We start from the raw sequence: 14,996 nt of genomic DNA, 5'->3' as shown, positions 1-14,996 counted from the left end.
ATTTATAATCAGTTGTCTAAAATATGTCAGTAAGTGCTAACAAAAAAAAAATTAATTTATAGAAGCAATGTCTGCAGAATGAAGAACTACAGGAGAGCCTGAACAGTGGCCTGACTCAGTCACTAGTGTGGAGATGCATGTCAACTGTGACACCACTGTCAGCATCAACACCTTCAGCCGTTCTGTAAGGAGTACTTGTATAATCCTACGGTTTAGCGCTCCCCCATGATTATAATAATGTAAGGAGTACTGATTCAGTTGTCCTCAGAGGCTGTCATACAACAGTAAATGACAATATTTTTGTACAGTTATTTACGGTAGCTGCCTGATAATGTAAGTCAAATGCAGACCAAGCAGTTATTGTGATAACGTTCCTGTGAAACTTTATTAAGCCTATACATAAAGTGAAATGTTACAGTAAAACCTCGCTCTGCACCAGTCTTTTAGTCCATCATGTTGACATCTTGCCCCTGTATCCTGAGGATGTCGTTTTATCAGTATACACCAGCTGCATATTGAAATTAAATCCAACAGTTTAATCCACAACCATCTAGGACACGCTACTTATATCATTTCGGTAAGCTTATTTTGTCTATAGCTAATTTAAGCGTGAGATTCTTTATGCAAACTTGCTTTTGTCGTCAGCATTTATCTTAAACGACGATTTTCTTTTTTTAGCAAAACATCAGCGCTCTTCGTGGGTAGAACAAGCTTAGTTTCCAAGCTGGGGGCTCCACAGCAAGCTTCTAGTATGGTCCTCGACCTCAGGTCCTGGAGGTGTTGTTTGAGGGCGAGCACCTCCGGCAGACGAGCGTCATATTGGAGGATCACCTCGCATTCGTCAGCCAGCTTTACGAGGGACTGAAAGAAAGGTTATCGATTACAGAATATAAGTTTTTAAATGACAAAAATTTTGTTATGGCAGGATGAAGTCCCGTATGTATCAACTATTTGGTGGATGGATAATTTCATTGTAGCTGAATCAATGTTGACAACATTTCAAACATGAAATACGAAAACTGAACGAAGGAAGAAAATGAATCAACAAAACTAGACACATTCACAGATTCAAGTCCCTCCTACCAAAAAGAAAACGACTTGACTCACGAAACAAACCATACCACGGGCGGGGACAGAACCCGCGGTCAAAGAGTTTCAAAACTCCAGACCGTCGCGACGGTCTGGAGTTTAGAGACACTCTGACCGCGTGTTCTATTCCCGCCCGTGTTATGGTCTGGAAAACGCCTTTATGGCAATTTTCAGTGCTCCGCCTTCCCCACATATTTACCACTTCTCATTATATAATAAAAATACCTACTTGGGAAAATAATATAATACAGTACTCATACTATTTGGAATTGCCTTCTACTTAAAATCCCCCCCCCAAAAAAAAAAGAAATACACGGTATTGTGCGTTTTTGTTCTCTCCGTAAAAAGAGATGCCGAGGGAAAAAAATCTCCAACCCCCCTTCTTTTTCTTTTTTTTGGTTTGCATTGTATCAGTATGGAAATTACGATGACAAAAGATGTTGCTAATGTGTCTACTTCGAAAAAAGTTATGAGTAATATCTTCAATCATATAAGTCCTGAAATGAAGAGTCGAGTTATACCCTGATTCCTGGTCACAGACCAGGCCTCGGGGGCGTTCACCCCCCGGAACTCTCTCCAGGTATACTCTCTCCAGGTACACTCTCCAGGTATACTCTTTCCAGGTATACTCTCTCCAGGTATACTCTCTCCAGGTACACTCTCCAGGTATACTCTCTCCAGGTATATTCTTTCCAGGTATACTCTTTCCAGGTATACTCTCTCCAGGTACTATCTCCAGGTACTATCTCCAGGTATACTCTCTCCAGGTACACTCTCTCCAGGTACTCTCTCCAGGTACTCTCTCCAGGTACTCTCTCCAGGTATACTCTCTCCAGGTACACTCTCTCCAGGTACACTCTCTCCAGGTACACTCTCTCCAGGTACTCTCTCCAGGTATACTCTCTCCAGGTACACTCTCTCCAGGTACACTCTCCAGGTATACTCTCTCCAGGTACACTCTCTCCAGGTATACTCTCTCCAGGTATACTTTCTCCAGGTACACTCTCTCCAGGTATACTCTCTCCAGGTACGCTCTCTCCAGGTGCTCTCTCCAGGTATACTCTCTCCAGGTATACTCTCTCCAGGTACACTCTCTCCAGGTACACTCTCTCCAGGTACACTCTCTCCAGGTACACTCTCTCCAGGTATACTCCAGGTACACGCTCTCCAGGTATACTCTCTCCAGGTACACTCCCTCCAGGTACACACTCTCCAGGTACACTCTCTCCAGGTACACTCTCTCCAGGTACTCTCTCCAGGTATACTCTCTCCAGGTATACTCTCTCCAGGTATACTCTCTCCAGGTATACTCTCCAGGTATACTCTCTCCAGGTATACTCTCTCCTGGTATACTCTACAGGTATCTCTCCAGGTACTCTCTCCAGGTATACTCTCTCCAGGTATACTCTCTCCAGGTATACTCTCTCCAGGTATACTCTCTCCAGGTATACTCTCTCCAGGTATACTCTCTCCAGGTATACTCTCTCCAGGTACACTCTCCAGGTATACTCTCTCCAGGTACACTCTCCAGGTATACTCTCTCCAGGTATACTCTCTCCAGGTATACTCTCTCCAGGTATACTCTCTCCAGGTACACTCTCCAGGTATACTCTCTCCAGGTATACTCTCTCCAGGTATACTCTCTCCAGGTATACTCTCTCCAGGTATACTCTCTCCAGGTACACTCTCCAGGTATACTCTCTCCAGGTATACTCTCTCCAGGTACTCTCTCCAGGTACTCTCTCCAGGTACTCTCTCCAGGTACTCTCTCCAGGTATACTCTCTCCAGGTACACTCTCTCCAGGTACACTGTCTCCAGGTACACTCTCTATACTCTCTCCAGGTACACTCTCTCCAGGTATACTCTCTCCAGGTAGGTACACTACACTCTCCAGGGTACTCTCTCCAGGTATACTCTCTCCAGGTACGCTCTCTCCAGGTGCTCTCTCCAGGTATACTCTCTCCAGGTATACTCTCTCCAGGTACACTCTCTCCAGGTACACTCTCTCCAGGTACACTCTCCAGGTATACACTCTCCAGGTATACTCTCTCCAGGTATACTCTCTCCAGGTATACTCTCTCCAGGTATACTCTCTCCAGGTACTCTCTCCAGGTATACTCTCTCCAGGTATACTCTCTCCAGGTATATCGTACCGAATAGGTAAAACTTGGGTGGGGGTATTACCAGAAAAAAAAATTGAATAAACTTTTTTAATTGACTTGTTGAAAAGGATAAAATTACAATACAATGTAATATAGGTTATTTAAAGATTATCAAAGTCAATAAACATTCTAGGCAAAAAAAAAAAAAAAATAAAACTATTCCAAAATGAAGAGATATGGGTTAAGATAATAACTTTTAAAGAAATTTATAAATAAGGTAATATTATGGTCACCTGAACATGGTGGTGGCAGCTGGCATGGTGGTGGCAGCTGGAAGTAATGGTGGAAGATGCAGCAGGATGGTGGTTATCAACAGGTGTGCTGAGTGCAGTGGAAAGAGTAGCAGGAACACCACCTTGGCGGATCAATAGCTCTGTTAAGGCTCGCACCTGCTCCAGTAACATCAAACCTGAGAGAGCCGTGTGTGTGTGTGTGTTAAACTTGCTTGTGTGACGTTTATTCCTTACTCCATGGTGGTTTATAGACTGTATTGTGTTTGATATTCGCTATTTGATTTTGATGTGACAGCGTTATTATGCACCTCACACTTAAAACTTTGGGCTATAGTTAAGATTATTAACTATTATTATTCACGTGGAAGCACTAAACCAGTATGGGCCAGAGGCTAGAAAATAGGAGGTAATCCTAGGAATAAGGAAGGGTAGCTTCAGTCTTGTGGATCAAGAACAGTGTTGTATGGCCCTTGTGGTTTAGCGCTTCTTTTTGATTATAATAATTATAATTTTGGATCAAGAGCTTTACACTAGCATCAAGACAATTTCCCCTTGCCTTCAAGGGGTAGTCTAAAGGTTACATAGGTACATAATGAGTTCAACTGAACCAAGACGGGTTTTTAAAGCAAGTTTCAATGGTAGTGAATTAGTTACATTAAGCGAAGTACTTGACTAGGATTTTTGTTAATGCTGTCTCTGGTCTGTGTGTTGTAGTTCTTTGCTTATTACTGTCTTGGCTTTCTGGGAAACTTCAAGTTATGATAGAATTCTTCCTGGAGAGCGTAAGTCAATGTTAAGTCATCAGTTACATACACCGAAGGCCGAAGAGACCAGAAAGGTACACAGTGTGGCGAATTCCCTCATAATTTTGTAATGCCAGTCTCTCTCTTCGGACATAATGATAGTTATGTCACGAAAGGTTTAATATATATAAGGATGATAGTTACACTTAAGGTGTGAAAATCAGACGTATGAAAACGTTTCGGATCAAGGATTATAGCAAAAAAATCAATTTGGAGAGTATAAGCTTGATTATGCGTGTGGCACTCTAAAAACCCTAGCGTCACAACATGGTAGTTCCAGCTGCTGTGATGAGGGATGGTGATGGTGGGAGTTATATTTTGAGAGAGATTACTATATTTGAAAGCATCTTTTGGAATTAAAACATCATACCTGGTTGATCAGACCCTGATCCACCATGAGGCCTGGTCTCAGACCGAGCCGCGGGGGCGTTGACCCCCGAAATCCTCTCCAGGTAAACTCCAGGTAAACTAAACGTCACTGATTTGAGACATAAGGAGATTTACACAAATCAGTTCATCTGTTTATTATACACAGAGAGGCACATATCCTTGACGCAACCAACATGATCAGCAGACTCATAGATGTCACTATTGTCCTGCTTCAACTGAGTTAGCGCCACTAACTGATACAGACCTGACTGAATATAAACTTTGCCACATTAACAAATGTCACTGTGTCAGTGTATGCTTGAGCACGAGAACAAGAATGACTTCTAAGACAACTCACAAATTATTAAAGATATGTCGAAGTATTTTATCTACAGTGGCATATTACCAACAATTATGGAATATTGCCCTGACTTCCTGTAATAAATAAACCATTTTAACTTGCCTAAATATAACAACAACTTGCTAAATATTGAGTATTATGAAGAAATGAGAAATTTATGTAACATATGGGAATCTTTATTGAAGAAACGTTTCTTCAAACGTTTCTTCAAACGTTTCTTCAAACGTTTCTTCAAACGTTTCTTCAAACGTTTCTTCAAACGTTTCTTCAAACATTTCTTCAAACGTTTCTTCAAACGTTTCTTCAAACGTTTCTTGAAACGTTTCTCCAAACGTTTCTTCAAACGTTTCTTCAAACGTTTCTGATCACATAAGTCGGTTCCGTAATGAAATTAAAAAACACTTTAAAAATTACTTTAAATATTAATATTTAAAGTACCCTGGATATAACGGTTTTGTTAAAATTTCTAACAAACTCAATCGTGAATTAACTCATATTTTGGTGTATTTAACCAGTGAATAAGGATGAGAGCTCAGGTAACTGGCTACGGGTGATTCTCATAGCCACGGGAGACAGCGAGAACAGTAATCACTGTACAGATTTATTGGTCTGTGCTTTTTAATAGTTATCTAACAGGAAGAAGAAAGGACTAACCTCTGAATCTGGACAGTCCCGGGTCAATGCAAGCAGCCAATCGCAGCAACTCCTGAGTCAGGTCAACCACTTCGTGGAGGTCAGCCTCGCTCACACCTATTAGAAGAGGTCAACTAAGCTGCCTCTCGCAATGAAAACACTTTCTGTAGCCAAACTTAGTTCGTCACTTATTTGGTTGAAATACTTCTCTAGCTGTTGCAGATACTTATCATAAAATGTTGCTTAAAAAACGTTGAATAAGTTAATTTTCCACATAAGTTCTTCACTACAGTAACCTAATTAACTATTAACATTGTAGTAAATTCTTTATAATGGCTACTGTTGTAGCTGGTACTGTACTTATTATTGTTTCAGGTTATCTTTTATGGAGAAATATTTTAAGTTAGCTTCACATCTTGTTGTTGAATTAGACACATGTGCAACTCTTGGGTATCTTTATTGAGGAAACGTTTCGCCACACAGTGGCTTCATCAGTCCATACAAAGGAGAAACTTGAAGAACAGGAGGAGAATGAGGTAATCAGTCCCTCAGTCTATTCAAGATTGATGGACTGACCACATCGACTCAAGGTTGAGGGACTGATTACCTCATTCTCCTCCTGTTCTTCAAGATGAGCATCAAAATGGTATACAATACATCTCTACTGTTCCTGCCTACTTTCTGTATTCGACTGAAGAAGCCTACTGTGTAGGCGAAACGTTTCGGAATAAAGTTGTCTAACTGTTGCATATGTGTCTTACCTAACATCCTGTTCTTCAAGTTTCTCCTTTGTATGGACTGATGAAGCCACTGTGTGGCGAAACGTTTCCTCAATAAAGATACCCAAGAGTTGCACATGTGTCTAATTCAACAACATGTCGGTTCTCTGAACCATTCATCTACAAGCTTCACATCTTACTGAAGTTCAAATGGTTATCATGTGTGGAAGTTAGGTACTATATCAGACGCAATTCTGCTCACATCTCTAGGCTAGGTACTTAGGGCGATGCTTAGTAGACTTCTCAAACTCCAGACAAGTTAAAACAGATATAAGGTTTTGTTCGGATTTCTAACCCCGGAGGGTTAGGCACCGACGATCAGTGCGCCATCAGGGACTGTGTCTTATTTGCGTTAAGGTCCTTTAATCTTGTTTCTCAGGATGAGAACGACAGCAGTCTACTAACACCCAGATACCTACTTACTGCTAGGTGAACAAGGGCAACAGGCGTAAAGAAACATGCCCAGCGTCTCTTCCCGTGCTGGGGATGTAATCACTGATACTTAGTATGAACTGGGTGTGTTATCAACTGAGCCACAGGGCGAGAAATAAAATAGTTGCGAATACAATAATACAGCCATGTATCCCTTCGCTCTTTCCAGTCTACATACATCTTAATAACATGAGCTACATATCAAACGCCGTACATTCCGCAGTCATTAAATGCGGTGAATGTAACTATTTGCATGTTACTGTGGAATAAAAAGGGTTGATGATTGATGCAAAAAATAGGTGGCTGAGTAGGCTGTTGATTTTGGAACTATGCCTCAGTATTAATTATAAATTAGGATGGCCACTTAAATAAGTGCTAGAAGGTCTGCAGGGAGGTCAGGGAAGCTATAGATATTAAAATAGGGGGAGTTAAAAGTAATATTTGACAAACTGTTGATAGGGATAGATCGCAAATATATTTTGACTATTTTTATGTATGTTGCAAAGTAACATAGTTAGTTATATCATGTAATTCCTGTGGTGTCTGTTACAGGTTGAAGACTGGGTTGTGGTGTCTGTTACAGGTTGAAGACTGGGTTGTGGTGTCTGTTACAGGTTGAAGACTGGGTTGTGGTGTCTGTTACAGGTTAAAGACTGGGTAGTGGTGTCTGTTACAGGTTGAAGACTGGGTTGTGGTGTCTGTTACAGGTTGAAGACTGGGTTGTGGTGTCTGTTACAGGTTGAAGACTGGGTTGTGGTGTCTGTTACAGGTTGAAGACTGGGTTGTGGTGTCTGTTACAGGTTAAAGACTGGGTAGTGGTGTCTGTTACAGGTTGAAGACTGGGTTGTGGTGTCTGTTACAGGTTGAAGACTGGGTTGTGGTGTCTGTTACAGGTTAAAGACTGGGTAGTGGTGTCTGTTACAGGTTGAAGACTGGGTTGTGGTGTCTGTTACAGGTTGAAGACTGGGTTGTGGTGTCTGTTACAGGTTGAAGACTGGGTTGTGGTGTCTGTTACAGGTTGAAGACTGGGTTGTGGTGTCTGTTACAGGTTGAAGACTGGGTTGTGGTGTCTGTTACAGGTTGAAGACTGGGTTGTGGTGTCTGTTACAGGTTGAAGACTGGGTTGTGGTGTCTGTTACAGGTTGAAGACTGGGTTGTGGTGTCTGTTACAGGTTGAAGACTGGGTTGTGGTGTCTGTTACAGGTTGAAGACTGGGTTGTGGTGTCTGTTACAGGTTGAAGACTGGGTTGTGGTGTCTGTTACAGGTTGAAGACTGGGTTGTGGTGTCTGTTACAGGTTGAAGACTGGGTTGTGGTGTCTGTTACAGGTTGAAGACTGGGTTGTGGTGTCTGTTACAGGTTAAAGACTGGGTTGTGGTGTCTGTTACAGGTTGAAGACTGGGTTGTGGTGTCTGTTACAGGTTAAAGACTGGGTTGTGGTGTCTGTTACAGGTTGAAGACTGGGTTGTGGTGTCTGTTACAGGTTGAAGACTGGGTTGTGGTTTCTGTTACAGGTTGAAGACTGAGTTGTGGTTTCTGTTGCAGGTTGAAGACTGAGTTGTGGTTTCTGTTGCAGGTTGAAGACTGAGTTGTGGTTTCTGTTGCAGGTTGAAGACTGGGTTGTGGTGTCTGTTACAGGTTGAAGACTGGGTTGTGGTTTCTGTTACAGGTTGAAGACTGGGTTGTGGTTTCTGTTACAGGTTGAAGACTGGGTTGTGGTGTCTGTTACAGGTTGAAGACTGGGTTGTGGTTTCTGTTACAGGTAGAAGACTGGGTTGTGGTGTCTGTTACAGGTAGAAGACTGGGTTGTGGTTTCTAAAACAGGTAGAAGACTGGGTTGTGGTTTCTGTTACAGGTAGAAGACTGGGTAGTGGTTTCTGTTACAGGTAGAAGACTGGGTTGTGGTGTCTGTTACAGGTTGAAGACTGGGTTGTGGTGTCTGTTACAGGTAGAAGACTGGGTTGTGGTTTCTGTTACAGGTAGAAGACTGGGTTGTGGTTTCTGTTACAGGTAGAAGACTGGGTTGTGGTTTCTGTTACAGGTAGAAGACTGGGTTGTGGTTTCTGTTACAGGTAGAAGACTGGGTTGTGGTTTCTGTTACAGGTTGAAGACTCGGTTGTGGTGTCTGTTACAGGTTGAACACACACACACACACACACACGCAATATATATATATATATATATATATATATATATATATATATATATATATATATTTTATTTTTTTTTATTATCACACCGGCCGATTCCCACCAAGGCAGGGTGGCCCGAAAAAGAAAAACTTTCACCATCATTCACTCCATCACTGTCTTGCCAGAAGGGTGCTTTACACTACAGTTTTTAAACTGCAACATTAACACCCCTCCTTCAGAGTGCAGGCACTGTACTTCCCATCTCCAGGACTCAAGTCCGGCCTGCCGGTTTCCCTGAATCCCTTCATAAATGTTACTTTGCTCACACTCCAACAGCACGTCAAGTATTAAAAACCATTTGTCTCCATTCACTCCTATCAAACACGCTCACGCATGCCTGCTGGAAGTCCAAGCCCCTCGCACACAAAACCTCCTTTACCCCCTCCCTCCAACCCTTCCTAGGCCGACCCCTACCCCGCCTTCCTTCCACTACAGACTGATACACTCTTGAAGTCATTCTGTTTCGCTCCATTCTCTCTACATGTCCGAACCACCTCAACAACCCTTCCTCAGCCCTCTGGACAACAGTTTTGGTAATCCCGCACCTCCTCCTAACTTCCAAACTACGAATTCTCTGCATTATATTCACACCACACATTGCCCTCAGACATGACATCTCCACTGCCTCCAGCCTTCTCCTCGCTGCAACATTCATCACCCACGCTTCACACCCATATAAGAGCGTTGGTAAAACTATACTCTCATACATTCCCCTCTTTGCCTCCAAGGACAAAGTTCTTTGTCTCCACAGACTCCTAAGTGCACCACTCACTCTTTTTCCCTCATCAATTCTATGATTCACCTCATCTTTCATAGACCCATCCGCTGACACGTCCACTCCCAAATATCTGAATACGTTCACCTCCTCCATACTCTCTCCCTCCAATCTGATATTCAATCTTTCATCACCTAATCTTTTTGTTATCCTCATAACCTTACTCTTTCCTGTATTCACCTTTAATTTTCTTCTTTTGCACACCCTACCAAATTCATCCACCAATCTCTGCAACTTCTCTTCAGAATCTCCCAAGAGCACAGTGTCATCGGCAAAGAGCAGCTGTGACAACTCCCACTTTGTGTGTGATTCTTTATCTTTTAACTCCACGCCTCTTGCCAAGACCCTCGCATTTACTTCTCTTACAACCCCATCTATAAATATATTAAACAACCACGGTGACATCACACATCCTTGTCTAAGGCCTACTTTTACTGGGAAAAAATTTCCCTCTTTCCTACATACTCTAACTTGAGCCTCACTATCCTCGTAAAAACTCTTCACTGCTTTCAGTAACCTACCTCCTACACCATACACTTGCAACATCTGCCACATTGCCCCCCTATCCACCCTGTCAGACTCCATTTCCAAATCCATAAATGCCACAAAGACCTCTTTAGCCTTATATATATATATATATATATATATATATATATATATGCAAAACAACCACTGTGAAAGAATAGAGAAATTCCAAGCGCTTTCGTGACTACTCACATTCCTTGATAATGTGAGTAGTCACGAAAGCGCTTGGAATTTCTCTGTTCTTTCACAGTGGTTGTTTTGCATAAACTGAAATCACCTGTTTACTGTGATCTTATTGCATATATATATAGGGAGATTGCCCGTCTCCAGGCTGTGAGCGCACCTCACTCCGGGGACTTCCTCCAAACAGTTCCCATATTGGCAATGGGAACGCAACTCGAACCCAGGACCCTCCGTATTGCAGTGGCTCTGCCCCTTGCTGCCCCAGTTCACACAGAATATACGTGTATTTGCGGCGAAGCGCAAGCAGACCAATACGGTCTACATGGTCTTAACTGTTCCAAAACCAAGGGCTGGCATGCAAGACACAATGAGGTCAACGACATCATTAAGAGAACCCTTGCTACAGCTGGATATCCAGCCGAGAGGGAGCCCCGCTCACTAGCAGCCAACAATACCCACAACCCAGCAAACCGCCCCGACAGGATCACCATCTATCCTTGGAAGAATGGCAAGCTCTTAGCATGGGACTATACCTGTGTGTCCACACTGGCTGACACCTATATCCATCACAGTGTGGGGCGACAGGGAGGAGCTGCTGACCACAGGGAGGAGTACAAAATCAGCAAGTACAGGGACATAAGCCAACAGTATCAATTTGTCCCAGTGGGATCAGAGACCTTGGGATCATGGGGAAAAAATGCCACACGTTTCCTTAAAGAATTGGGTTCCAGACTCATCGACACCACCAGGGACCCAAGGGCAGCCACTTTCATGTTCCAGCGCCTCAGCGTAGCCATCCAGAGGGGAAATGTTTGCTGCATACTTGGCTCGCGTCCAGCCTCGGAGAAGCTGGTGGAAATTCATGATCTTTGATACATTGTGCCATTGTATTCATGTTTAGGTTTTTCTGTAAATGTATTCTGCTTATTAATAAATGTTCACATAGAATATCAAATATAGGGGGTGGTAGGAGAAGAAAATATTCAAACAGCTCCGGGGAGAGCCTTGAGTTTTCCCTGAGGTACGTTTATTGTCTTCTCTGAGGATGAGGGTTCCCCTTCCAGCCATAGAGGTGGTACCTCCCTATATTTATATATATATATATATATATATATATATATATATATATATATATATATATATATATATATATATATATATAATATATATACTGTACTGGTGAATGTAATTAAATTAACGAGTTCGATAATAATTATTAAAAATATTATGCATAAAATATTCAAATGTAAAATAAAATTGTGAAAAAATGTTGGCTATTGTAACAGGGTATGGAGGAGAAAGATTGCAGTGGATTCTACACTCTATACTACTTCGTGGTTTCGTTTTTTTTGCACAACCTATACTTCGGTTTTTGGTATGGAAAAAAGAGTAAGAGAAAGAGAAAGCGAGAGAGAAAGGAGAAAAGCACCAGAAAGGATGGTTGGGTTCCTGGAGGGCTCCATCTATGTTAGTCATTATTTTGTTGCCAGAACTACAATTATGCATTTTTTTGTGACTATGAACCCTGTACAGTAGTGTGTTTGTAACTGTGTTTGTTTTACCCCACATTATTGCCATTTTATTAGAGAATATTGTAGCCTCGTACTGGGTATTGAGCTGTAACTGGACATTGAAGTAAAGAAATTTGATGTCTGATGTGAGAGAGTTGGTCTACGGCCTACCTGTGGGTGAGAGAGTTGGTCTACGGCCTACCTGTGGGTGAGAGAGTTGGTCTACGGCCTACCTGTGGGTGAGAAAGTTGATCTACGGCCTACCTGTGGGTGTGAGAGTTAGTCTACGGCCTATCTGTGGGTGTGAAAGCTGGTCTACGGCCTACCTGTGGGTGAGAGAGTTAGTCTACGGCCTACCTGTGGGTGAAAAAGTTGGTCTACGGCCTACCTGTGGGTGAGAGAGTTGGTCTACGGCCTACCTGTGGGTGAGAGAGTTGGTCTACGGCCTACCTGTGGGTGAGAGAGTTGGTCTACGGCCTACCTGTGAGTGTGAGAGTTGGTCTACGGCCTACCTGTGGGTGAGAGAGTTGGTCTACGGCCTACCTGTGGGTGAGAGAGTTGGTCTACGGCCTACCTGTGGGTGAGAGTTGGTCTACGGCCTACCTGTGGGTGAGAGACTTGGTCTACGGCCTACCTGTGGGTGTGAGAGTTGGTCTACGACCTACCTGTGAGTGTGAGAGTTGGTCTACGGCCTACCTGTGGGTGAGAGAGTTGGTCTACGGCCTACCTGTGGGTGTGAGAGTTGGTCTACGGCCTACCTGTGGGTGAGAGAGTTGGTCTACGGCCTACCTGTGGGTGTGAGAGTTGGTCTACGGCCTACCTGTGAGCGTGGGTGTCATCGTAGCTAGCACCAGGGCATACTTGAGCTCCACGGTGATATAATGGCAGCTTCCCAGCACTTTCGCGAGGTGCTTCATAGTGGTGCTGATTGCAGCCACGTCGTCTTGCGGCACGCGGCTCACCGCAACTCCGGCAGCCCGCACCAGGGCTTCTACGGCCGCCGCACACACTTTACTGCCGCAAGTTTGACACACCCAGGGTGCCTGGGGGTCAGACGCAGGCACCAGTAAACCGCCATGACACTCCCGACACCATACGGAACTTATATGAGAGCCTAGCTCTACGGGATCGAGGCAGCGTTCACAGGTGCAGGTAAAGAGCTTGGAGGAAGCCAGGTAAGCAGCCCTGGCGTAGGTACCCCAGAGCGTCGGTGCGTAGGTGATGGTGATAGGTGTGCCTTCACGTATGTCTCGCGCTGCACGTACCGTCAACATGCCGTCCTGGCACCAGTGCTGCGTGTTAGGCACGCATGAGTGGTTCATTAGTGATCCAAGGGAAAAGAGCGCGCGTGCATATCTGTCCTTACTGAGTCTGATGATAAAGGTGTTGGTGTCAAGGACGCCACACACGTGCTGCACCAGCTCAGACTCCACCTGCAACCCGAGCTCACGTTGCAGCGGCAATGTCACCTGTTCCTCCACCAAGCGACCAATGGGCAGTTTTCGCCGTTTTGTCGTGTTACTCTGGAGAGCAGCCACTATTGCACTTGCACCCTGCGATTCTTGTACCAGTAACAAGGTTCTCAGTGGGGCTAGAAGAACGTTTAGCTGTTTCATTAAGACCCTGTTCGTGGGGTCTTGCTTTAGACCGAAACAAGCTAGAATGTTGCACTCTTTATCTGTGTGGTGTTTAGCGTCACATCGCGGCAAACACAGTGGAGCACCACACCCGCCACACACCTCCCAGGCCTCCTGCAGTACTGCTAGACAAGCCAGGCAGGTACTTCCTGCTTCAGGCTTTGGAGCTACCACCAATGGCGCCTCCGTGAACACCACCTCCCCGGCACTGATGTCCCTTGAGGCCACAAGGAACCTTCCCTCCTTGGGAGTCCACTTGATCTCTACCGTCGTTATGATGTCCTCGGGCACGAATGGGGAAAGAGTGGCTGCCATGTAGTGAGCGTAGCACTTCCCCGCACTTCGTGGAATTGTATACCTGCTGTAGGTTAGCAAAGATGGTGGAGATAGGGATTTTCTGCAGGTCTGGTGTAGTGTTGCGCTGAAGATTTGGTGAGCTTCAGGCATATCAAGTAGGCTGGAATACTATTTGCCGCTCCTCCACCTCGCTGCACATGATTCCTCACCTACTGTGAGTTGGTATGTATTCCTCTTAGTAACTTCTGAGTAGTAAGTACAAAAAATGGAGATTAATGCGTATTCTCTCTCTCTCCTCTCTCTCTCTCTCTCTCTCTCTCTCTCTCTCTCTCTCTCTCTCTCTCTCTCTCTCTCTCTCTCTCACACACACACACACACACATACATGCGCTTGCACAAATTCCTCTTAAAAGCTATTAAACCAAAACAGGTTTTAGTAGTATTCTAAACAAAATTCCTAAAACATTACGCTCGCGCGAATACACAAAGTGCTAAGTCATGAAGCTTGGGGAAGGACGAAAGACCGCAGACGGAGTACGGGCTATGGAGGGGGGTCAAAGGCTGCAACTTTCACTCAAGGGAAAGGATCTCTGGGTGAGCATCATACCGAGCACATCTCCTGAGGCGCACATCAACCAAATAACTGCTGGAGCATACGGGCTCCTGGCAAACCTAAGAACAGCATTTCGATATCTAAGTAAGGAGTCATTCACGACACTGTACATCGTATACGTCAGGTCCATATTGGAGTATGCAGCATCAGTATGGAACCCACACCTGGTCAAACATGTCAAGAAATTGGAGAAAGTGCAAAGTTTGCGACAAGACTAGTCCCGGAACTTAAAGGGCATGTTCTGTGAGGAAAGTCTACCTGGAGGGTGTCAAGGACTGGGCCGCCGGGGTCAAAACCCCCGCGGCCCAGTCCTTGATCAGGAAATTCAACCTGACGACACTGGAGGACAGAAGAGATAGGGGAACATGATAACGACGTATAAAATACTGAGAAAAATTGACAA

The 14,996-nt window shown here is 44.2% G+C and overlaps 1 protein-coding gene across 1 annotated transcript; it reads right to left on the bottom strand.

The window, feature by feature from the left end:
* Window positions 1–401: 401 nt before the first annotated feature.
* LOC128706116 (uncharacterized) lies at window positions 402–14,157 on the bottom strand. Its single transcript, XM_070099481.1, has 4 exons — window positions 12,868–14,157; window positions 5,673–5,768; window positions 3,486–3,661; window positions 402–861 (listed from the first exon to the last, which is right to left on the bottom strand). Exons 1-4 carry the CDS (start codon window positions 14,129–14,131, stop codon window positions 649–651), a joined length of 1,749 nt encoding a protein of 582 aa, XP_069955582.1. The 5' UTR covers window positions 14,132–14,157; the 3' UTR covers window positions 402–648.
* Between the last annotated feature and the right edge of the window lie 839 nt (window positions 14,158–14,996).

The sequence above is a fragment of the Cherax quadricarinatus genome, chromosome 68, assembly GCF_038502225.1.
Source record: "Cherax quadricarinatus isolate ZL_2023a chromosome 68, ASM3850222v1, whole genome shotgun sequence".
Lineage (NCBI taxonomy): Eukaryota > Metazoa > Arthropoda > Malacostraca > Decapoda > Parastacidae > Cherax > Cherax quadricarinatus.
Note: the sequence above shows the minus strand (reverse complement) of the source record. Positions and strands in the feature narration are given on the sequence as shown.